Source organism: Chiloscyllium plagiosum, unplaced genomic scaffold (genome assembly GCF_037043375.1).
Source record: "Chiloscyllium plagiosum isolate Xiang-an unplaced genomic scaffold, Cpla_swu_hap1 HiC_scaffold_42, whole genome shotgun sequence".
In the NCBI taxonomy this organism is placed as follows: Eukaryota; Metazoa; Chordata; class Chondrichthyes; order Orectolobiformes; family Hemiscylliidae; genus Chiloscyllium; species Chiloscyllium plagiosum.
Genome location: NW_028270180.1, coordinates 16,659,850 through 16,686,817, shown reverse-complemented (window position 1 = coordinate 16,686,817; position 26,968 = coordinate 16,659,850). Strand labels below are relative to the sequence as shown.

The 26,968-nt window shown below is 46.3% G+C and overlaps 1 protein-coding gene across 1 annotated transcript in view; it reads left to right on the top strand.

The window, feature by feature from the left end:
* Window positions 1-814: 814 nt before the first annotated feature.
* The window catches only part of LOC122542635 (uncharacterized), a 59,151-nt gene continuing 32,997 nt past the window's right edge, over window positions 815-26,968 (top strand). The window contains exons 1-7 of the mRNA XM_087982020.1: window positions 815-914; window positions 10,821-10,890; window positions 12,480-14,431; window positions 16,505-19,996; window positions 23,044-23,105; window positions 24,403-24,557; window positions 26,823-26,956. Of these exons, the coding sequence (XP_087838146.1) occupies window positions 10,851-10,890; window positions 12,480-14,431; window positions 16,505-19,996; window positions 23,044-23,105; window positions 24,403-24,557; window positions 26,823-26,956 (5,835 nt within the window). The 5' untranslated portion in view covers window positions 815-914; window positions 10,821-10,850. The remainder of the gene's footprint in view (window positions 915-10,820; window positions 10,891-12,479; window positions 14,432-16,504; window positions 19,997-23,043; window positions 23,106-24,402; window positions 24,558-26,822; window positions 26,957-26,968) is intronic.

The following is a 26,968-nucleotide window of genomic DNA, read 5'->3' as shown; positions in this document are numbered from 1 at the left end:
ACTCAACTTTCTCCACAACTCTTGCTTGAATGTTTCTCACACTTGTTGCTTTTAATGGGTGGCAGGTTGGCTCAGTGGTTAGCACTGCTGCCTCACAGCACCAGGGTCCCAGGTTTGATTCCAGCCTCGGGTGACTGTCTGTGTGGAGTTTGCACATTCTCCCCGGGTCTGTGTGGGTTTCCTCCGGGTGCTCCGGTTTCCTCCCACAGTCCAAAGATGTGCAGTTCAGGTGAATTGGCAATTCTAAATTGCCCGTAGTGTTAGTCAGAGGGAAATGGGTCTGGGTGGGTTACTCTTCGGAGGGTCGGTGTGAACAGGTTGTGTCAAAGGGCCTGTTTCCACACTGTAGGGAATCTAATCTAATAATTGTTGGATTAAGCGCATGGTATTCGGAATGATCCAACAAACTAAGCATCAGGGGAAAAAGACAGTATTTCAATTGCCTTCAGTGGAGAGATAAGCCATTGGAAGGTTATTAGCTGATCCAGACATCCTCTAGAGGCTGCGCTAAATGGAACCTGAGAAACCACCTACATTCTGATGGAGACATGAGTGAGGCATCTGGGCAAGTGACTTTTTTAAAGGGATTGAACAGTCCAGAAAAATGCAGTCAGTCCACGTCAAGGAGTGGTGGGACCAGTTTCACAAGCATTCCATCGGTCTTACTTAGCCCTCTGTCTAGAAGATCCAAATGAGAAAGACAAAAGGGACAACGTCATGAAACCTGTAACATGACACCGACAATCCTCATATAAAAGACCTGTTTGTTAGACAGCCCACGGCAAATAATAACCCATCTCTGCAAAGGAACAGGTATCATTTGGAGAGGTAGCTGTGGGGATTCACTCCTAACTTGCATAAGTAGGTTTTCATTAACCTGAATTGGAAGACTGGGAAGGATTAAACCAATTGAGGTAAGAGGCATTTTTGTTTATTTCATCATCATTGATATTTTTAAAGAAAAAGATGTCTTCTGGAAAGATTCTTTGCAATGAAATAAATTCTGGTTCTTTGTCAACTAAATATTGTTTTACTTATCCTCAGGATAAATGGATTGATTATTATAATTTAATTCTGTGTCTTATGTCTGTGTGGACTGCAGTTGATTTGTGATTGTATTCTTGGTGTGGTTATTTAATGGCTTGATTGTGTATTCCCAGCGTAAAGCTTGAATGCAAACCTGGAAGCAGGTGCTAACTGAGGTTAGGTGGGTTGTGCCTTTGTAAAGCTGAAAATGAGTGGATTTGGTGTTGCATTATAGTGTATGCTTGCCACTCTGAGAAAATAATTTGGATTTCTAAAGCAGTAAGCTTTTGAATTTCGTTTACTCTCATAATAACGAATGTGGGCACACCTAGGAGGTGATTTCATTTGATTTGTTATCGTCACATGTGCTGAGATGTATGAAAAGGCTCATTTTGTGTGCTAACCAAAGAATTTGTAAGTACATCAGACTGCAGTAAGTAGCACTGAACTCAAAATAGAGTTACTTAATTAATGAAGACCTAGTCCCCTGAATAGCCTGTTTCCAAAATAATCATAGGATTTCAGCAGACATGAGGAAATTTTGCCATAAGTAAACGTTTAGATTCTCTGTATGAATTTCAGAGAAAAAAAATGCCTCACCTCACTTAATTCTGTTTTCTCAGCTTTACTGAGAGATTAACAGAGCAGTAATGTTCCAATGACCTTGAGGCTAAAAGAGGCCAACTCCCTCTTTATCACTTAGATCCCAGGTCAGATTGCTGTTGTGGGATTGAATTGGTTTTGCCTGCATCAATGAGGAGAGGTAGGACTGCCCGAAACCCTCCGTCTCCTTGTAAATTGTCAATCCATTCATTCTCACGCATTGAATGGGGACTTGGGTGATACTGAAAATAAGCTAAGCATTCAGTTTAAAGGGAGAAAAAACATTGATGTTCCTTTTCGCAGAAAATGGGTTAGGGTTAGTTAGTAAGGTAAAAACAATGACTGCAGATGCTAGAAACCAGATTCTGGATCAGTGGTGCTGGATTTTGCCTGTCCTCGGATTTTGCCTGTCCTCGGATGCTGCCTGAACTGCTGTGCTCTTCCAGCACCACTGATCCAGAAATAGGGTTAGTTAGTGTTAGGTTTAGGGTTATTTTTGCATGCAATTTTGTTGTGGGGAAATGGCAGATAAATGACATTTTGGAGTAAAAATTGCCTGCGCTTTACAAATATAGAGCAACAATAATCCCCATTGTAGATTCCAGCATATGCAGAAATTTGCTCCTATACTGTTAGTACTTGCTTTAATTAAAAAAAAACACTTGCACCCAGTCAGGATTTTAGGAACTATTTCTCTGCAAGTGTGCCTGCTGCGCTATAGAAACTCGGACAGCAATATAATCATGTCCAGGCAATCTGTTTTTAGTTATTGCTTAAGGGATGAATAATGGCCAGCAGTGATGGGTTGGAAGGGTGTGTTTCCATGCTGTGATGCCAGGGAGAACTTGCAGCTGTTGTTCATATAATGCCACTGGATCTTATAGCTGAGAGTGTAGATTATGGGCACCAGCGTCATGTCTTGCATTCTGGTGCACCAGCTCATCTACAAAGTGGCATTCAAATTATGTAGTACGCCACAAACATTGTTGTGGAGTATCAGCCTAGGTTTTGTGCAGGCTTTATTCTTCTGTGGAGCAACTGAGGGCTGCAGATGCTGGAGCTCAGGGTCGAGAGTGTGGCGCTGGAAAAGCACAGCAGCTCAGGCAGCATCCAAGAAGCAGGAGAATCAATGAAGGGCTTATGCCTGAAACATCGATTTTCCTGCTCCTCGGATGCTGCCTGACCTGCTGTGCTTTTCCAGCACCACACTTATTGACTCTGATCTCCAGCATCTGCAGTTCTCTCTTTCTCCTCTCACTGTATCTGACCTTTTATAGAGTCATAGTCATACAGCACGGAATCGGACCCTTGGGTCCGACCAGTTCATACCATCCTATAATCCCAATCTAAATCAGCCCCACCTGCCTGCTCTTGACCCATATCCTTCGAAACCTTTCCTATTCATGTACTAATCTAAGTGTGTTTTAAACATTGTAGCTGTGCCCAATTCCACCACTCCCACAGGAAGTTCATTCCTCACACGAACCACCGTCTGTATAAAAAATTTGGCCCTCATGTCTTTTTAAAATCCATTTCCTCTCACCTTAAAAGTATTCCCGCTAATGTTGAAATCCCCCATCCTAGGGAAAGGTGTTGGTCTCTAGGTAGATTTAATAGAGACATAGAAACAGAGAGAAAAGGAGCAGGAGTAAGCCGTCCAAGCCTGTTCTACCATTCAATACAATCGCAGCTGATCAGTCATTTGTTCCCACTTTCTTCCCATACCCTTTCATCCCTTTAGCTCTGAGCTTGACTCTCAAATGTTAATTCTGATCTGTCTCTCCATACATTCTCTGTGGCTGTAACACTGCACTCTGTTCGGCTATCCTGATGCACTTTGTATGGTACGATCTTCCTGTACAGCACGCAAAACAACGGCTTTTCACTGTATCTCGGTGCATGTGACAACAATCAATCAATGAGGAGAAAGATTCCTGAAGAAGGGCCTGTGCCCGAAACGTCGAATCTCCTGTTCCCTGGATGCTGCCTGACCTGCTGTGCTGTTCCAGCAATAAAGTTTCAACAACAATCAATCAACCAATCAAAAAAAAAATTGCTGGAAATGCTCAGCAGGTCTGGCAGTATCTGTGGAGAGAAATCAGAGTTAACGTTTCGGGTCGAGTGACCATACCGCGAAACTCACTGGATTCGAAATGTTAACTCCGCTTTATCTCCACAGATGCTGCCAGACCTGCGGAGCTTTTCCAACAACTTCCCTTTTTGTCTCTGACTTACAGCACCTGCAGTCTTTTCGGTTTCAATCAAAGCAGTCAATCTCATTTTTTGAAAATTCAAACTGCTTTTGTGGCAGAGAATTCCACAGACTTACCACTCTCTGGCTGGAGAGAATTCGCCTCATTTCAGTCCAAAATGGCGTACCCTTCAATCTGGGCTGCCCAGTCATTGGGAACATTCTTCATGCGTTTACCCCGTCCTGTTAGAATTTTATCGGTTTCTAGAGATCCGCTAATTCTTCTAAGCTCCAATGAATATAGTTCTAACCAGTCCAGTCTCTTTTCATTAATGCTGGGAGATCTGTGCATCAACAGAGAGATGAAACCTTCTGACAACGCAGTATCTTTGCCTTTACTAGTCAACAGCCCCAGGTACTTTGGGTCCCATTGGAGCCAGATAGGAAATCACCTCAAATTCTGGTCACCCTGTCTCAGAATCTCGGAAAGACAAGACCCAGACACAGTCAGTGAAGTGGAGATCGATTCATAAAGTCAACGGCACGGAAAAAGGCCCTTCGGCCCATCTCACCTTTCATTTTAAAGTTCAGTTCAGGCAGCTGCACAAAAAATGCCTCAAAATCCACAAGAAACAAGAAACGGTGGATATTCAGAAAGCCACTATTCTCAGTTCGCTAAACGTGTTACAAGATTAAAAATATTCCTTGCACATTTCTGCAACAGCAACAGATATGGGCACCAGCGCCCCACATTAGCATAAATAAAATGGCTTCCACAAGGTTTACAGATTTGAGTTTCAAACCAGTCTGAAAAACACTGTTGGCATTGCACTGTGGATGTATACCGTGGTAGCACGGTGACTTAGTGGTGCTGCCTCAAAGCCCCAGGGACCCAGGTTTGATTCCAGCCTCGGGCGACTGTCTGTGTGGAGTTTGCACTTCTCCCTGTGTCTGTGTGGGTTTGCTCCGGTTTCCTCCCGCAGTCCAAAGGTGGGCAGTGTAGCTGGATTGGCGATGGGAAATTGCCCCACAGTGTCCAGGGATGTGCAGGCTACGTTGATTAGCCACGGGAAGTGCAGGGATAGGGTGGGTCTGAGTGGGTTGCCCTTCAGAGGGATGGTGTGGACTCAATGGACCGAATGGCCTGCTGTAGGCACTCAAAACTTTTGCAAAACCCTTAAAATCGCTTTTATGTGTCTGTTTGGTCTTTGGAGAAGTGTCCTGCCTTACCAGAAGTTTACCTGCAGTCAGTGGTATGTTGAAGGAAGGTGGACAGTTATCAGTTAACTCCCTGGTCTTAATGTAAACAGATAGGAAGAGACAGTCACAGATAAATAAGGGGAAGTGTCAGTTTGCCGGGACCATTTACTAACATACAGATACACCACATGTGGGCTCAAGCAAATCTCATGCAGGCAGTAAAACTGGTGCAGTGGATCAACTTGTTATTTATATCTATCCCTGTTGAGCCACATCAGGAAATGTGTTCAAAGATGCCAGAGGATGTGGTGGAGGCTGGTACAGTTGCAACATTTAAAAGGCATTTGGATGGGTATATGAATAGGAAGGGTTCGGAGGGATATGGGCCGGGTGCTGCAGGTGGGACTAGATTGGGTTGGGATATCTGGTCGGCATGGACGGGTTGGACTGAAGGGTCTGGATCCATGCTGTACATCTCTATGACTTTATGTAGATTCCAGAAAGTGCTTTACAGAGAACGGCATGTGCTTGATGGAGTTCAGGACGAGGAGGAGATTTCATTAAAGCTTACAGGATACTGAGAGGCCTGGACAGAGTGGACATGAAGATGATGTTTCCACAACTAATAGAGACTAAGTCCCACAGGTACACCCTCAGAGTGAAGGGGACAGTCCTTTAGAACTGAGATGAGGAGGAATTTCTTTAGCCAGAAGGCAGTGAATCTGTGGAACTCAATGCGGCAGAGGGCTGTCGAGGCCAAGTCACTGAGTGCCTTTAAGACAGAAATAGATAGATTCTTGACCAGTAAGGGATCAAGGGTTTTGGAGAGAAGGCAGGAGAATGGGCTTGAGAAATGTAACAGCCATGATCGAATGGCAGAGCAGACTCGATGGGCCTAATGGTCAAATTCCGCGCTTATTACTTATGGTCTAGTGGGGGAAAGAGGTTTGTAGTGAGTGAATTCCAGACTGATTGTCGAGGCAGCCAGTGCACAGTCGTTGAGGTGAAGGACTGTGATGGTTTGGAAACAAGAGGCCAGGATTGAAGTGGTACAGAGACCTCAACACTAGAGGCTGGTGCCATTTACTGGAATGTAGGATTCGTGTAGGTAGATCAGCACAAACTCAGTGGGCTGAAGGATCTCTTATGTGCTGTATGACTCTACGACTCTCTCTCGGATGGCTGTAAGACTGCAGAAATAGTGAGGGGAAGTCCCATGACGCAAGAACGAGAGTTTCATAAAGTTATCAAAACTGGAAAGGGTGCCAAAAAAGATTTGCAAGGATGTTGACGAGACTGGAGGGTTTGAGTTATAAGGAGAGGCTGGATAGTTTGGGACTTTTTTTCCCCTGGAGCGTTGGAGACTGAAGGGTGATTTTAAGGAGGTTTATAAAAAAACATGAGGGGCATAGATAAGGTGAATAACCAAGGTGTTTTCCCCAGGTTAGGGGAGTCCAAAACTAGAGGGCATAAGTTTAAGGTGAGAGGGGAACGAGTCACGAGGGTGATGTATATATGGAATGAGGCTCCACAGGAAGTGGTAGAGGTGGGTACAATTACAGATTGTTCTTCTATAATGCAATGGTTGTGATCTTGTGCAATCCCATGTTACAGAAAATCACGCTTTATAAAATCGCTTAAAGTGTTGGGGATGTAATCACCTTATGGCCAAAACATGTTTCAGAAGTTCCCGCTTTAGAAACAGTGTCCTCAATTCATCAATTGCATTACAACAAATTCGCGTTGACGAAACGTGTGAGGGGCAGAACGACCTGTAAAACATTAAAAAGAAGTTTGGACAGGCACACGGATAGGAAAGGTTTAGAGAGATATGGGCCAAACGCAGGCAAATGGGACTAGTTCAGTTTAGGATACCTGGTCAGCATGGATGAGTTGGGCCGAAGGGTCTGTTTCCATGCTGTGTGACTCTATGACTCTATAGCATTCCTGCATAGGCAGCAAGGGTGTGTCACCAAGCACAGGGGTAATGGGCCAACACCAGCTCAAGTGGAATGCTGTGTACAATCCCCCAAATAGCATTGCATTTCTGCAGGGGTCAGCTACACTCCCATGGGGAAGCAACGACTGAGAGCAAGTGAGGACTGCTAATGCTGGAGAGGCAGAGTCGAAAAGTGTGGCGCTGGAAAAGCACAGCAGGTCAGGCAGCATCCGAGGACCACGAGTGTCAACATTTCTGGCATACGCCTACATTTCAGATGAAGAGCTTATGCCCGAAATATCGACTTTCCTGCTCCTTGGATGCCCTCTGACCTGCTGTGCTTTTCCAGCACCACATGTTTGACTCCCGAAGGGAAGCCTCGAATAGAGGTCAGACTGTTCACTGTAGGAGACTAAGGAACGGGGAAACTGTCACTCATTCCCACAGGGTGTGATCCAAAACAAGGCTAAGAGAAGCCTGTTTACTGACCTATAGAATGCATTTGGCAAAAAGAGGATACAAAAAGAAAAGGAGAGGGAAGAATTCATGTGGGAGCCATTTCTGCTGCAGATACTGGAAACCCAAACTAAAAGCAGAACCAGCATTCTGTTTCTCCCCACAGATTTTGCAATCTCTAGCATTTTCTATTGTTTTTGTAACCATTTTCTGTTTGCCTTGCTCCGATGACGTATATAGACAGTGAAAAACCTGCTCGACAAGCCAGAACAATTAGCACATTGAGATTATGCTCGTTCTGAAATCTAGGGTGTCACTTTTGGGTTATGCTAATGAAATGAACAATTGCCACATGTTTCTCATTCATTGTTTACGCAAAGAAAATGTGTTTTAAAAGAGTTTCCATATTGAAGATTCATCAATTTCTGTGTCATTCTGATTCAGTTAACAACCTCAATTTGCCATTTCCCCACTGTCACTGGGAATGAAGCTCAGTGTGCGCGTTGCAAAGCCACATTTACAAATAAAATATAAGAAGGTGTGGAGTTTGCACGTTCTCCCCGTGTCTGCGTGGGTTTCCTCCGGGTGCTCCGGTTTCCTCCCACATCACAAAGATGTGCAGGGTCAGGTGAATTGGCCATACTAAATTGCCCGTAGTGTTAGGTAAGGGGTAAATGTAGGGGTAAATGTAGGGGTATGGGTGGGTTTCGCTTCGGCGGGTCGGTGTGGACTTGTTGGGCCGAAGGGCCTGTTTCTACACTGTAATCTAATCTAATCTAATCTAAAAAAAAGGTGTTTGATAGGCTTGCCTTTATTATTCAGGCCACTGATTATTGGAGTTGGGAGGTCACGTTGTGGCTGTACAGGACATTGGTTAGGCCACTTTTGGAATACTGCGTTCAATTCTGCTCTCTCTGCTATAAAGATGTGGTGAAACTTGACAGGGTTCAGAAGAGACTGACAAGAACACTGCTAGAGTTAGAGGTTTGAGCTATAGGGAGAGGCTGAATAGGCTGGGGCTGTTTTCCCTGGAACGTCAGAGGCTGAGGGGTGAAATCATGAGGGGCATGGGTAGAGTGAATAGCCAAGGTCTTTTCCCTGGGGTAGGGGAGTTTAGAACTAGAGGGCATAGGTTTAGGGTGAGAGGGGAAAGATTTAAAAGGGACCTAACGGGCAACGTTTTCACACGGAGGGTGGTACGTGTGTGGAATGAGCTTCCAGAGGAAGTGGTGGAGGCTGGTACGATTACAACATTTAAAAGGCATCTGGATGGGTGTACAAATAGGAAGGGTTTGGGGGGGATATGGGCCAAATGCTGGCAAATGGGATCAAATTAGAATATTGGGTCGGCATGGACGAGTTGGACCGAAGGGTCTGTTTCCGTGCTGTACAGCTCTAGGACTCTAATTGGGCAAGTTGGACCTTGTAGAATCTTCTGGGTTGGAGGAGTTGAGCTAGACAATTTTTCTCCCTCCCGTTCAATTTTGTGTTTTGCATAAAGTTGCTAAAACTGAGGCTTAAAACAGACGGGAGACAAATTATACCAGCTGGAATTTGATACTGGCGGTACATGTTGATTTCTGTCTGTGCATCAAAAACCTTTTTATTGGGGAAATTTACAGGAGCCATCCTTCTGCATAGAGTCGATGGAATGCATGACACCTTGCAGGATGAGTGACAGTTTCCCTGTCAGCTTTCCTTAGTTTCCTGCAGTGAACAGTCTGACCTCTAATCGAGGCTTCCCCGTGGGACAATGCCTGACTGCAGGCATGCAATGTTATTCGGGGACTTGTGCTCACAAGCCCACCCCGATAAACTTTGTTTCCAAGTCAAGCAAAGCAAGACCCCTACCATCACCCCTTCTGCAGGGAGGTTAATTGTTTGGTGAAAGCAAATCTGATAAAGGAATCAAATTGTTTGAACTCTGAGGAAGCTTCAGCAAAGGAATCCAGAGTGGACGTATTCTGAAATTTCAATCTGGGAATTCAAGGAGTTCTTAATTTCTTCCATGCCGCAAGGAATGGAAATCCGAAAGGCAGATTCCAAAACATTGTGGATACTGATTGAATTGTAATATTCAGTGGTGAGATGGACAGATTCTTACTTATTAAGAATATCAAGATTTAGATTTTGGCTCATGCACGGTGAGAGGAACAGTAAACTGTAAGACTCCACCACCATCCCTGGGCCATCGGAATCTCAGTCGCTCCAGTCTAAGTGGTCTTCCACTCGTAAGGCGTGGCATGTTGGCTCAGTGGTTAGCACTGCTGCCTCACAGCACCAGGGACCTGGGTTCAATTCCCGCCTCAGGCAACTGTCTGTCTGGAGTTTGCACATTCTCCCCGTGTCTGTGTGGGTTTCCTCCGGGTGCTCCAGTTTTCTCCCACAGTCCAAAAATGTGCAGGTCAGGTGAATTGGCCATGCTAAATTGCCCGTAGTGTTAGGTGAAGGGGTAAATGTAGGGGAATGGGTCTGGGTGGGCTGCTCTTTGGAGGGTCGGTGTGGACTTGTTGGGTCGAAGGGCCTGTTTCCACACTGTAGGGAATCTAATCTAAATGTGCCCCCACCAAGTTTCCCTCTCCTTTCCCCATTCGGTGGTTCCCATTCCATTGCTGCTCGCAGGATCCAGAAAGCAGAGGATCTGTCGGTCTCAGTCATAGCCGCAAGGGCTAGATGTAAGGGCCTCTGACCAGTCTGGTGTGACACTTCTTCATTTAGGGGTGACATGCCTCCCAGTGACATCTAGGGTCTTCTGTTGGCAACGTTGATAGAAGATGCCCAACTTACATGCCGCCTTCAGTTCCATGTCTCACTGGCATCAAGGGCTGTTGAGCGAAGACCAGTTGAGGTGTGGCTACAATTTAACAGAATGGTAGAACAAATTTAGATGCTCTTGCTGTTAACTGCTATGGTTTAGTTCTGGGCTAGCTTTTCCGATTGGTGTATAGTTTTTTAAGGCCAACTTTCAAAGAGCTCCAGGTAAAGCTGGAAGGGGCAAATTTCTCTATTTCTTCTGTGGACCAGTCCTCCAATGCTGGGCACGGGCCTGCGTGGTAACTCGGATAGATAGTGTCAACATCACTCAGCTCGGGTTAATGTTTGCGGGGCCTGGGCTCAAATCCCACCAGAGGTTGGTGGAATTTGAATTCGAGCCAGAAATCGAAAGCTTGCCTTAGTGACAAAACTGTATTTGCCAAAATGTGTCTGCTTCACTGATTTCCCTTTAGGGAAGGGGATCTGCCTTCTATACCTGGTCTGGCTGCCATGTGATTCCCGGCCCACTTAACTCTAAACCAGATGACTCCTTCCCTGTGAATCCTTACTCTGTAACTAACAGTAGGGTGAAATTAATGGATGATACAAGTGTGCAGAAATTAAAATGGTGATGTTTTTGTTCTACTTTAGAATTTCCACGTGTCGCCCAAGGACGCGAAGATGGGTCTGCTGACACCAATCCTCCTGGCACTTGTCACAAGTAAGAAAACTGTTCTGAATTATGTTAAAAATATCACTAATGCAAAACAAGCAGATTCTGTCGTGTGTGATTTCAATGCAAATAAGAGTTGGGACGTCACAGTGTCTCAGGGGTTAGCGCTACCGCTGCCAGCGACCTGGGTTCAATTCCAGCCTCGGGCGACTGTCTGTGAGGGTTTCCTCCGGGTGCCCAGGCTTCCTCCCAGAGTCCAGAGATGGACAGGTTAGGGTGGATTGACCGTGGGAAATGCAGGGACCCCAACGTAAAGGACGGCGAGGCCCAACTTTGAGAATCATTACAGGTGGGTGGAAGAAAGAGGAGGAGGTATATAAGGAAGAGTTGGAGCTTCTCCTCAGGACTGTGGTTTCACAGTGAAACAAAACCAAACTTCTGGCTGTAGGCCTGACTGACAGAACAATGCATGCTCACCTGAGCAGAACCAAAATGTAGGTTTTTGTTCCATTCATTGGCGAGGCCAGCTTTTATTGCCTCATCCCGAATTGTTCAGAGGGCAGTTAAGAGTCAGCCACGTTGCTCGAGTCACATGTAAGCCACATCACCTGCCCTGAAGGACATGAGAGAACCAGGTGGATTTTTGCAACAATTGTTAGTGGTTGCCATGAGTTTCATTTCAGAACTTAATAAAGAGTTCAGGGTTCACCATCTGTCAGGGTGGGAATCAAACCCATATCCCAAAAGCATTGGCCTGGGGATCTGGATTGCTACCTCAGTGACATTCCCACTGCACGCTGCCAACCTAAACTGATTGGAGCCCAAGGTGCAGTCAAGGCCTTAAGCTTTTCAAACACATAGGCTTGGGGCCTGAGCAGACTAGGCCCCAGGCCTGTGTGTTTAAAGAGGCTAAGGCCTGAACCAAAAGGCTTTCAAGCCACGCAACTTGATATCAATCTCGCCAGCAGCATCAGTGGAATTTTGGGCTAGAATATTTTAAAGTCACCTTATGCCTAAGGTAAGATGCTTGAAAATCTCCTTGTACTTGATTTCCATCAAAATATCTGGCCGTGTTTTGGTTGAAATAGACATCCTCCCTATAATGAACAAAGGCTATTTAGCAGTAGCTGCCAATCCCTCAGGATTACCACCACAGGAACAACAACACCAAGATTATGCCTGCCATTGGTACCTGCCCACATTGAATAAACACTTTAAAGTTTGAGGTTCCAAAATCGAAGGTCACATTTTCCTGTTGACACCAACACATACTAAATCCAAAGTCTTTCTCTTCAACAGGACTTGCACAAACCTTCAAGATTATTTCGACACCGACTTCCTTCTCAGGCATATCAAGGGAGTGGGTTGCTAAACTTAGAAATCTGACCTTACTGGCCCACCCAACAGTTCATTCAAAAGGTCAACAAAATACCTGACAACAGACAACTTTGGCTACTGGCCTGGGATGGTGGTGGAGGTGAGGGGGAAGTGTAAGGGGAGAAAGCACAACTGCTTTGGGCCTTTTGTCATCCGGAAGAATAAAAACACGCCCAGATATTGGAAGCATTTGTAGAACAGTAATGATATACTCAGGCACGGCAGAACTAATAAGTGTGTGCAAAACTGTTTTCCCATAGGTGCCATTCTTACAAATGCCACAGAACCAACAACCACCACAGGAACAACAACATCAGAACCAACTACCACCGCAGGAACAACAGCATCTGAACCAAATACCACCGCAGGAACAACAGCATCTGAACCAACTACCACCGCAGGAACAACAGCATCTGAACCAACTACCACCGCAGGAACAACAGCATCAGAACCAACTACCACCGCAGGGACAACAACATTAGAACCAACTACCACCGCAGGAACAACAGCATCTGAACCAACTACCACCGCAGGAACAACAATGTCAGAACCAACTACCACCGCAGGAACAACAACACCAGAACCAACTACCACCGCGGGAACAACAGCATCAGAACCAACTACCACCGCAGGAACAACAATGTCAGAACCAACTACCACCGCGGGAACAACAATGTCAGAACCAACTACCACCGCGGGAACAACAACACCAGAACCAACTACCACTGCAGGAACAACAGCATCAGAACCAACTACCACTGCAGGAACAACAACACCAGAACTAACGACCACCGCAGGAACAACAGCATCTGAACCAACTACCACCGCAGGAACAACAGCATCAGAACCAACTACCACCGCAGGAACAACAACACCAGAATCAACTACCACCGCAGGAACAACAACACCAGAACCAACGACCACCGCAGGAACAACAGCATCAGAACCAACTACCACCGCAGGAACAACAACACCTGAACCAACTACCACTGCAGGAACAACAGCATCAGAACCAACGACCACCGCAGGAACAACAACATCAGAACCAACTACCACCGCAGGAACAACAACATCAGAACCAACTACCACCGCAGGAACAACAGCATCAGAACCAACGACCACCGCAGGAACAACAGCATCAGAACCAACGACCACCGCAGGAACAACAACACCAGAACCAACGACCACCGCAGGAACAACAGCATCAGAACCAACTACCACCGCAGGAACAACAACACCAGAACCGACTACCACTGCAGGAACAACAACACCAGAACCAACGACCACTGCAGGAACAACAGCATCAGAACCAACTACCACCGCAGGGACAACAACATTAGAACCAACTACCACTGCAGGAACAACAACACCAGAAGCAACTACCACCGCAGGAACAACAACACCAGAACCAACTACCACCGCAGGAACAACAGCATCAGAACCAACTACCACTGCAGGAACAACAGCATCAGAACCAACTACCACTGCAGGAACAACAACACCAGAACCAACTACCACCGCAGGAACTACAGCATCAGAACCAACTACCACTGCAGGAACAACAGCATCAGAACCAACTACCACTGCAGGAACAACAACACCAGAACCAACGACCACCGCAGGAACAACAGCATCAGAACCAACTACCACCGCAGGAACAACAACACCAGAACCAACTACCACCGCAGGAACAACAGCATCAGAACCAACTACCACTGCAGGAACAACAACACCAGAACCAACGACCACCGCAGGAACAACAGCATCAGAACCAACTACCACCGCAGGAACAACAACACCAGAACCAACTACCACCGCAGGAACAACAGCATCAGAACCAACTACCACTGCAGGAACAACAACACCAGAACCAACGACCACCGCAGGAACAACAGCATCAGAACCAACTACCACCGCAGGAACAACAACACCAGAACCAACTACCACCGCAGGAACAACAGCATCAGAACCAACTACCACTGCAGGAACAACAGCATCAGAACCAACTACCACTGCAGGAACAACAACACCAGAACCAACTACCACCGCAGGAACTACAGCATCAGAACCAACTACCACTGCAGGAACAACAGCATCAGAACCAACGACCACCGCAGGAACAACAGCATCAGAACCAACTACCACTGCGGGAACAACAACACCAGAAGCAACTACCACCGCAGGAACAACAACACCAGAACCAACTACCACCGCAGGAACAACAACACCAAAACCAACTACCACCGCAGGAACAACAGCATCAGAACCAACTACCACCGCAGGAACAACAGCATCAGAACCAACTACCACCGCAGGGACAACAACACCAGAACCAACTACCACCGCAGGAACAACAACACCAGAAACAACTACCACCGCAGGAACAACAACACCAGAACCAACTACCATCGCAGGAACAACAGCATCAGAACCAACTACCACCGCAGGAACAACAACACCAGAACCAACTACCACCGCAGGAACAACAGCATCAGAACCAACTACCACCGCAGGAACAACAACACCAGAACCAACTACCACCGCAGGAACAACAGCATCAGAACCAACTACCACTGCAGGAACAACAGCATCAGAACCAACTACCACTGCAGGAACAACAACACCAGAACCAACTACCACCGCAGGAACTACAGCATCAGAACCAACTACCACTGCAGGAACAACAGCATCAGAACCAACGACCACCGCAGGAACAACAACACCAGAACCAACGACCACCGCAGGAACAACAGCATCAGAACCAACTACCACCGCAGGAACAACAACACCAGAACCAACTACCACCGCAGGAACAACAACACCAGAAGCAACTACCACCGCAGGAACAACAGCATCAGAACCAACTACCACCGCAGGAACAACAGCATCAGAACCATCTACCACTGCAGGAACAACAACACCAGAACCACCTACCACCGCAGGAACAACAACACCAGAACCAACTACCACCGCAGGAACAACAGCATCAGAACCAACTACCACTGCAGGAACAACAGCATCAGAACCAACTACCACTGCAGGAACAACAACACCAGAACCAACTACCACCGCAGGAACTACAGCATCAGAACCAACTACCACTGCAGGAACAACAGCATCAGAACCAACTACCACTGCAGGAACAACAACACCAGAACCAACTACCACCGCAGGAACAACAACACCAGAACCAACTACCACCGCAGGAACAACAACATCAGAACCAACTACCACCGCAGGAACAACAGCATCAGAACCAACTACCACTGCAGGAACAACAACACCAGAACCAACTACCACCGCAGGAACTACAGCATCAGAACCAACTACCACCACAGGAACAACAGCATCAGAACCAACTACCACTGCAGGAACAACAACACCAGAACCAACTACCACCGCAGGAACAACAACACCAGAAGCAACTACCACCGCAGGAACAACAGCATCAGAACCAACTACCACCGCAGGAACAACAGCATCAGAACCAACTACCACTGCAGGAACAACAACACCAGAACAAACTACCACCGCAGGAACAACAACACCAGAACCAACTACCACTGCAGGAACAACAACACCAGAAGCAACTACCACCGCAGGAACAACAGCATCTGAACCAACTACCACCGCAGGAACAACAGCATCAGAACCAACTATCACCGCAGGAACAACAACACCAGAACCAACTACCACCGCAGGAACAACAGCATCAGAACCAACTACCACCGCAGGAACAACAGCATCAGAACCAACTACCACCGCAGGAACAACAGCATCAGAACCAACTACCACTGCAGGAACAACAGCATCAGAACCAACTACCACCGCAGGAACAACAACATCAGAAACAACTACCACCGCAGGAACAACAACACCAGAAGCAACTACCACCGCAGGAACAACAGCATCAGAACCAACTACCACCGCAGGAACAACAGCATCAGAACCAACTACCACCGCAGGAACAACAGCATCAGAACCAACTACCACCGCAGGAACAACAGCATCAGAACCAACTACCACTGCAGGAACAACAACATCAGAACCAACTACCACCGCAGGAACAACAACACCAGAACCAACTACCACTGCAGGAACAACAGCATCAGAACCAACTACCACTGCAGGAACAACAACACCAGAACCAACTACCACCGCAGGAACAACAACACCAGAACCAACTACCACCGCAGGAACAACAACACCAGAACCAACTACCACCGCAGGAACAACAACACCAGAACCAACTACCACCGCAGGAACAACAACACCAAAACCAACTACCACCGCAGGAACAACAGCATCAGAACCAACTACCACCGCAGGAACAACAGCATCAGAACCAACTACCACCGCAGGGACAACAACACCAGAACCAACTACCACCGCAGGAACAACAATACCAGAACCAACTACCACCGCAGGAACAACAACACCAGAACCAACTACCATCGCAGGAACAACAGCATCAGAACCAACTACCACCGCAGGAACAACAACACCAGAACCAACTACCACCGCAGGAACAACAGCATCAGAACCAACTACCACCGCAGGAACAACAGCATCAGAACCAACTACCACCGCAGGAACAACACCAGAACCAACTACCACCGCAGGAACAACAACACCAGAACCAACTACCACCGCAGGAACTACAGCATCAGAACCAACTACCACCGCAGGAACAACAGCATCAGGACCAACTACCACCGCAGGAACAACAGCATCAGAAACAACTACCACCGCAGGGACAACAGCATCAGAACCAACTACCACCGCAGGAACAACAACATCAGAACCAACGACCACCGCAGGAACAACAACATCAGAAGCAACTACCACAACCACTGGTACAACAACATCAGAACCAACTACCACCGCAGGAACAACAACACCAGAACCAACTACCACCGCAGGAACAACAACATCAGAACCAACTACCACTGCAGGAACAACAACATCAGAACCAACTACCACCGCAGGAACAACAGCATCAGAACCAACTACCACTGCAGGATCAACAACATCAGAACCAACTACCACTGCAGGAACAACACCAGAACCAACGACCACCGCAGGAACAACAACACCAGAACCAACTACCACCGCAGGAACAACAGCATTAGAACCAACTACCACCGCAGGAACAACAGCATCAGAACCAACTACCACTGCAGGAACAACAACATCAGAACCAACTACCACCGCAGGAACAACACCAGAACCAACTACCACCGCAGGAACAACAGCATCAGAAGCAACTACCACCGCAGGGACAACAGCATCAGAACCAACTACCACCGCAGGAACAACAGCATCAGAACCAACTACCACCGCAGGAACAACAACACCAGAACCAACTACCACCGCAGGAACAACACCAGAACCAACTACCACCGCAGGAACAACATCAGAACCAACTACCACCGCAGGAACAACAGCATCAGAACCAACTACCACCGCAGGAACAACAGCATCAGAACCAATTACCACCGCAGGAACAACAGCATCAGAACCAACTACCACCGCAGGAACAACAGCATCAGAACCAACTACCACCGCAGGAACAACAGCATCAGAACTAACTACCACCGCAGGAACAACAGCATCAGAACCGACTACCACCGCAGCAACAACTGCATCAGAACCAACGACCACCGCAGGAACTACAGCATCAGAACCAACTACCACCGCAGGAACAACAGCATCAGAACCAACTACCACCGCAGGAACTACAGCATCAGAACCAACTACCACCGCAGGAACAACAGCATCAGAACCAACTACCACTGCAGGAACAACAGCATCAGAACCAACTACCACCGCAGGAACAACAACATCAGAACCAACTACCACCGCAGGAACAACAGCATCAGAACCAACTACCACCGCAGGAACAACAACACCAGAACCAACTACCACCGCAGGAACAACAACACCAGAACCAACTACCACCGCAGCAACAACAGCATCAGAACCAACGACCACCGCAGGAACAACAGCATCAGAACCAACTACCACCGCAGGAACAACAACACCAGAACTAACGACCACCGCAGGAACAACAACATCAGAACCAACTACCACCGCAGGAACAACAGCATCAGAACCAACTACCACCGCAGGAACAACAACACCAGAACCAACTACCACCGCAGGAACAACACCAGAACCAACGACCACCACAGGAACAACAGCATCAGAACCAACTACCACCACAGGAACAACACCAGAACCAACTACCACCGCAGGAACAACAGCATCAGAACCAACTACCACCGCAGGAACAACAGCCTCAGAACCAACGACCACTGCGGGAACAACAACACCAGAAGCAACTACCACCGCAGGAACAACAGCATCAGAACCAACGACCACCGCAGGAACAACAACACCAGAACCAACTACCACCGCAGGAACAACAACATCAGAACCAACGACCACTGCGGGAACAACAGCATCAGAACCAACTACCACCGCAGGAACAACAGCATCAGAACCAACTACCACTGCAGGAACAACAGCATCAGAACCAACTACCACCGCAGGGACAACAGCATCAGAACCAACTACCACCGCAGGAACAACAGCATCAGAACCAACTACCACCGCCGGAACAACAGCATCAGAACCAACGACCACCACAGGAACAACAACACCAGAATCGACTACCACCACAGGAACAACAACATCAGAACCAACTACCACCGCAGGAACAACAACACCAGAACCAACTACCACCGCAGGAACAACAACATCAGAACCAACTACCACCGCAGGAACAACAGCATCAGAACCAACTACTTCTGCAGGGACAACAGCATCAGAACCAACTACCATCACAGAAACAACAGCATCAGAACCAACTACTTCCGCAGGGACAACAGCATCAGAACCAACTACCACCGCAGGAACAACAACACCAGAACCAACTACCACAACCACTGGTACAACACCAGAACCAACTGCCACATCCACTGGTACAACAACACCAGAACCAACTACCACCGCCAGAACTACAGCATCAGAACCAACTACCATCACAGGAACAACAACACCAGAACCAACTACCACCGCAGGAACAACAACATCAGAACCAACTACCATCACAGAAACAACAGCATCAGAACCAACTACCACCGCCGGAACAACAGCATCAGAACCTACTACCACCGCAGGAACAACAACATCAGAACCAACGACCACTGCAGGAACAACACCATCAGAACCAACTACCATCACAGAAACAACAGCATCAGAACCAACTACCACAACCACTGGTACAACAACACCAGAAGCAACTACCACCGCCGGAACAACAGCATCAGAACCAACTACCATCACAGGAACAACTATACCAGAACCAACTACCACAACCACTGGTACAACACCAGAACCAACTACCACAACCACTGGTACAACAACACCAGAACCAACTACCACTGCCGGAACAACAGCATCAGAACGAACTACCATCACAGGAACAACAACACCAGAACTGACTACCACCACAGGAACAACAACACCAGAACCAACTGCCACAACCACTGGTACAACAACACCAGAACCAACTACCACAACCACTGGTACAACAACTGAAACAACATTCTCAGCAACTACTTCAATCACAACTCCTCCAACCAGTACAGTGGCACCAGTAACCGTTCCTGTGACTCGTTTGGAGTTCCGATTAGATGAAACGTTTACACCAGGTTTAAGCAATCCTAATTCTGATGAGTTCAGGAATCTTGCGGTTGATATAGAAGCTACAGTAAGTCTTGTTCTTTGAAAACCTCTTTTTATGTTGGTTGTTCCAATTATGGTCCCTAACACCTACTCAGTATCATAAAAGTTTTAATATATTGTATCTTACCTTTCTCAAATGGAGATTTTCAGCTTGCAAACCTTTGTAGGTATAGCAAACAAATTTGTTGTATTGCCATGTTTATGCCACTGCCTGTGTCTGCAGAATTTTATCACTCTCCTATGTCCCTGAGTGTGCTGGTTCAATTCAGCTGCAGAGAATTCTGTGTCCCAGCACATTTCATATATCAGACATTAAAGGCAGCCACTCCTGCCAGTCACGATGGGAAGAGGAGCTTTACCCACTTTGTGCGGTGGCTGTTTACATTTCATTCACATACATCATTTTTTGTCTTGATATAGGACAGCCACAGCACTGCCTTTTTAAAAATTATTGCATAAATATACTTTATTCATTAAAAGCTTCAGGTGCATACACAGTTACTGAAGCAGTTCTGTCCAGTCTTTGAACTTGGATAATATTTACGTATATCTGAGAGGGTCGAATAACTGAATGGATCACTATTGTACTTTGGCAAAAAGATCTTAAATGTCGTTTCTTTTCCCTATTCCCCCTTGCCAACAGCTTCCCCAAGGTTCAGTGCATCCCTCAGCACATAGTCTGGAGCTTGCAATGTGCCAGTCTGCAACACTCAGTCGAGGGCAACTTTTACATCTGTTTCATAGCATAATAGAATCCCCACAGTATGGAAACTGGCCCTTCAGCCCAACAAGTCCACACTGACCCTCCGAAGCATAACCCACCCAGACCCATTCCCCTACCCTATACTTACCCCTGACTAGTGCACCTAACCCTCACATCTCTGAACACTATGACCAATTTACCTAACCTGCACATCTTTAGATAGTAGAGGGAACACATGCAGACACAGGGAAAATGTGCAAACTCCACACAGTCACCCGAGGCTGGAATCGAGCCCAAGTCCCTGGCACTGTGAGGCAGCAGTGCTGACCACTGAGCCACCATGCTGCCCCATAACCACTGAGCCACTGTGCTGCCCTATTGTTTCCATTGCTGGATTCCTCCTGGCACACATTGCCAGGCTTAGATTCGATTCTCTACAGTGTGGAAACAGGCCCTTGGGCCCAACAAGTTCACACCGCCCCTCCGAAGAGAAACCCACCCAAGCCCATTCCCTGACCCTATATTTACCCTTGACTAACGCACCTAACACTGTGGACAATTGACCGTGGCCAATCCACCTGACCTGTACATCTTTGGACTGTGGGAGGAAACCGGAGCACCCGGAGGAAACCCATGCAGACACAGGGAGGATGTGCAAACTTCACACAGACAGGCGGGAATCGAGCCCAGGATCCTGGTGCTGTGAGGCTGCAGTGCTAACCACTGAGCCACCGTGCCACCCAGAGCATGCAGCTAGAAATGGTCCCATTCACAGCCAGTGTGCCTGATCAAGAGAATTGTCCACTACCTTTCTTAAACTCTGCCAGAAGTGTGCTGGGGTGATTGTTAGGTTGACCCGCCCTCATATAGATGCTCTTTCTGTAGCCATCAACTCGTGGACTGGGAGACAAAACTGGAGCTTCAGGCTCAGAATCAGGACAGTACACACTGTGCCACATGTGCTCCCTTTGTCTCAATCACGAGGAAGAGAATGATGTGTGTTTCATCTGGTTCAGCCTCAGTTTGAGGGTCCTGTATGCAGCTGAGCACACCACAGCCCTGAATAAGCAAACTCGCAATATGTTAAACAATCCCTTTTGTATAGCTGATGCTTTGTCACTCATTAGCTGAAGTGCTGAGATGATCATAAAACACTAATAGTCGCAGAAGCAGTTCAGGCAGCTTCTAAATAATAGCCTTAATTGGTTTTTCATTTCAACTGGAATTAACAAGTTCATTACCAGAGAGCTGGGGGTCAGGGAAGTGACAGGGGAAAGAACACAGAGGGAAGAATTTCCAAGCTGTACCACCTCAGTTCCCTCCCAGATATCAAGTCCAATGTCCTTAAATTTTCCCAGTGGATGTCCTACCATATCAGTCTCTCTTCCCAAAAATCACCTGGCCTGCTGAGTTTTTCCAGCACTTCTTGTTTCGATTGCCGCTTTTGAGAGGATGTAAAATCCCGAACGAATGCTGCTGTTCTGATGGGGGTGCCTGGGGGTCCTCTGGAGACAGCCTGGCAATGTGTCCCAGGAGGAATCCAGCAATGGAAACAAACATAAGAATTGACCTCAACCGACTGTTGCAGACTGGCACATCCCAAACTCCAGGACTACATGCTGTGGGACTCACTGAAGCCTGGGGGTCAGCTGTTGGCAAGGGGCAGTGGATAAAAAAAAAATCTAAGATCTTTCTGCCAAAATACAATGGTGGTCCATTCAGTTATTAGTTTTTCCTGGTATCTGGAGTCTGTGTTAGGGCCATTGTGTTATTCATGGCAGCATCTCTTCCAGGAATGGTCCCTTTGAAGAAGGTTAGCTCTTCTCTCCTACCAGACTCCGATGAAGGGTTATCGGCTTGAAAGGTTAACTTTACTGCTTTCTTCACAGATGCTGGGTCTTCCCAACACTCTGCTTTTTTTTTAGTTGTGACTTTTTGATTTCATTATCCAGTGTGACATTTCAATGCAATGTTGTGGAAGTGGTGCACTGTCAGAAGCTCTAGCGAGCAAGATGTTAAACTGCATCTGGCCTCCTCATTGACATTAATGGAATGAACCTAAACATTCATTATAGAAAAGGGGAATTCTCCCTGTATTCCCAAACAACTTTTATTGCTCACCTAAGACTTAAAAAGTGTAGATTATCTGATCAGCTGAACAATTCCCTCCAAAGTAAAATACCTCCATCGGCACTGCAACATTCGACATGGGTTTTACACTCACGTTCCCCTGAGTGAAACCGGAGTTTAAAATCTCTGGTTCGCGACTAAAGGTTGAGTGTATTTAAACAGCCATTAAAGCAGTTAATTTTGCTGATTAATTATAAAACAATTCCAACCAGATCCTAATGTATTTCTTTCCTTTGAAGCTCGGGAGAATATACCGAAGAAGGCTGCTTAATTTTATTCGGGCAAGGGTCAACAGTTTCAGGTAGGAAATGGGCTCAATTTAACAACCTTGGTCATGGTTAATTGATGAATAGTTTTCTTGTCGTGCTATGTATGCATATATAGAGTTCAGTGTTAGAGCTTGGAACTAAAGTTATGCATGGTTTAATGGGAGAGCATTGAACAGCAAGATTTGGATAAGCATGTCATGCGGAAAAGGGGCCAGTAGGGACCAGAATGGTGTAACTGGAACTGGGGACTCTTTCAAGCAACCTGCAGAATTAAACAAGATAAAGCTCGAATTTCTTCAGTTTTGAGATGTGATTGACCAGACATCGCAGAACTCATAGCAACAACTCAGTTCATTTACCTACAAACTAATGATGGGATTTTGAGAAATAGAGAGCTCACCTGCAGCCACACGGTTAGAAACAGCTGCTAACAAAAAATTGAGCAGGGAATGTTGGCCTGTGAGAAACTTTGGCCACAAATGAACACAAATTGTGACTGCAGAGACAAAGCTTGTGAATAGAAAGTGTGTTAATGTCCAACGTTGCAACTTGCTCATTTTAAAATGCACCCTCACATGGATTTTTGATTGCCATGACACAGCTCAGATGGACGCCATTTGGTCCATTGAGTCAGCTCCAACTCTCCAAAGTGCAATCCCACCCTGTCCTTGTAAACGCACATTTACTATAGTTAACCCACCTAGCCTGCACACTACAGGGCAACATAGCATGGCCGGTCCACCTAACCTGCATGTCTTTGGAGTATGGAAGGAAACCAGAGCAGATTCAAGGAGAAGATGCAAACATCAGATAGACAGTCACTCATGGCTGGAATTGAACCCGGATAGCGTGTGCTGTGAGGTAGTACTGCCAATGTGCGACCCTGGTGATGTTATACACTTTATTTCTCCTTGAATCTATTAAATAAAGGATTGTCCAGAAACATAATGTTGAAATGGCAAATTCTCAAAATTGGAAGCTGGGAGTACAAGCAGCAGTAACATAACGTGCAGTGCGCATTACCATTGTGATCAAAAACCGATTCTTTAATTGCACAGTTTATTAGCCTATTTTACTAATCAACCTTTCCACTATCCTCATTGAACATGCAGGAGGTAGATCATATTTAATTAGAGATACTGCAGGAGAGGGTTGGTTGAAAGATTGATACAAAACAGATAGGCCATTCAAATTCTGACTTGGCCTTGCCTTTTAACATTCTGCCCTCTCACGCAACAACACAGTCCCTAAAATACACCAAAATGTGAAATCACAGACTGACGTCAATGAATCTATTAACACGGCATGTCTAATTTATTTCTTTTTCAGTCCGGGATCCATTGCTGTAAACAGCAGCTTGTTTTTTGAAGAAAACACTCAGCCACTATCTCCTTCAGAAACAGTCAAAGTGTTGGCAAACGAAGTGAATAATAGCACGAATTTAGGGAACCTTTCAGTCATTCAGGAATCCATCCAGTCTGAAAGTAAGTATTAGATGTTGTGAAAAATGTATGACATTTTATATTGTTGGTCTTGCCTCAACTTGTGAAGCTCAATGCCATCTGCATGATCCTTTCCAAGCTGCACGTATAAGAACTAGGAGTAGGAGTAGGCCATCTGGCCCATCGAGCCTGTTCCGCCATTCAATAAGATCATGGCTGTCTTTCCATAAACACAGCTCCACTGACCCGCCCGCTCATCATAACCCTTAATTTTTTTACTGTTCAAAAATCTGTCTTTGCCTTAAAAAAATTCAATAAGGAAGCCTCAACTGCTTCACTGGGCAGGGAACTCCACAGATTCACAACCCCTTGGGTGAAGAAGTTCCTCCTCAACTCAGTCTGAAATCTGCTCCCCCTTATTTTGAGGCTTGCTCCCTAGTTCTAGTTTCACCCACCATTGGAAACAACTCCTTGATTCTATCTCATCTATTCCCTTCATCATTTTATGGTTTCTACTCATTTGTCTAAATTCCAATGAGTATAGTCCCAGCCTACTCAATCCTTCCTCATAAGCCAAGCTCTCAACTCCAGAATCAATGTAATGAACTTCTTCTACATCCCCTCCAGTGCCAATAGATCCTTTCTCATATCAGGAGACCAAAACTGTACACAGTAGTCCAGGTGTAGCCTCACCAGCACCCTGTACAGCTGCAGCATAACCTCCCTGCTTTTAAACTCCATCCCTCTCGCAAGGAAGCACAATTTGCTGAATTAATTAGCTGCTGTACCTGCGAACCATTTTTTTTGTGATTCATGCACAAGGACACCCAGGTCCCTCTGCACAGCAGCACACTGCAATTGTTCACTGCCGGACTTGGAAGTATATCGCCATTCCTTCAGTGTCACCAGGTCAAAATCATGGCACTCCCTCTCTAACCTTGCTGTGGATGCCTGTACAGCCCACAGACTGCCACAGTTCATGAAGGGGGGGGGGGTCACCTACCATCTTAAAGATGGCTACTTGGGATGGGCAAAGAATACTGATCCCACCAGTGATGCCAACAAGTACAACACAGAATGTGTAGAGCTGCAATTCTGCGACAGGTCAGGCAATAGGGTGGAGTCTTTCCATATGCTGTAATGATTAGATTCCTGGCAGGAGATTTTCCAACATGCCCACCAATGCAATCAATGGCTTTCCCTGGAGTTATAAAGGAGAGTGTGAGGAGGTTCATCTGGCCTGTAAACATTGGCATTTAGTGTATGGTAGAATGGCCAATTCCTGCATTACCAAAGTAGCCTTCCACAATGTTTAGGTAATATATTACAGTGTCTAATATTTATTTTTCAAAATAAATTGCTAATACAGTGTTAAAATCTCTTCTAATTTTATCCCAGCCTGTATTCCAGGAGCGGAGGTTCTATTTGGACAACATTCCATGTATATCAATGCTCTTTCAGTGGTCATCAAAATGGTGGCTTGTAGGGATTTGTAGCTCTTTTGGCATCTAGCTCCTGGCATTCTGCAGGAATGATGGTTTGATAAATCCTAAACCGCAGCATCCTGTAGTTTAAATGGAAAAGAGAGACACTTTGGGCTTTCTACTTCTGTTGTTGTCAAGTTAATGTTTAGTGATCAGTTGTTTAGCGGGAATTGGTTAACTCTGTGAATTAATGCACTCAAATAGAAAAACTATTCGAAGACATGAGGCTCATATTACAGGAAACCCATGGCAGGTTCTTGCAGTTTGCAGACAAAGCAGACTGTCAAGGCAGAGTTGCAACATTGTGTACGCACAGAGCGTGGTGAGCTTACGCATGGTTCACCTCCTTGTTTCACCTTCCCTATCGGGGGTCAGCTGCATCTTATCAAAACCTCATTCTGTATTTTGGGACCAGCTCTGTTGCCTTCTCTCTGCTGCACTGTGTCCTCTGGAGCAGAATTTGCTCCAATCACCCAGTCACCTTATTCACCAGCCTGTGCCAATCCCCTAACCAAATCCCAACCCACTGGCAGCCATGAAGTTGATGGGAGTGGAAGGGTTGAATTAATAAATGCACACAGCAGGGGGGGGGGGGGGTCTCCAAATTGGAGGTTGCATATTGAGAAATCACATGTCACATTGTCTTAGAACCTTCCTGCATTTCAAAATCCGTAGCTGGAAAACTGGAATCTGCAGATTGCTGTCTACAGATTCCCGATCAGAATTCCCAGAGACTCCGCCTGGAACACAGAAACTGTAATGTTTCATGATCTACACTGTCAGCTGACTGTGTTTTCATACTGATTATCTGCTTTTTATTCAGGTATCACTGTGAACAATTTGGAGCCAGTTTCTCTGAATATTTTGTTTGTGATAGAAAACGTGACTTTTACTGATTCACTCACCAGCAATACTTCCAGTGACTTTACAAGTCTGCGAGATGCAGTCGTCTCCTGGGTATGTAGCAAC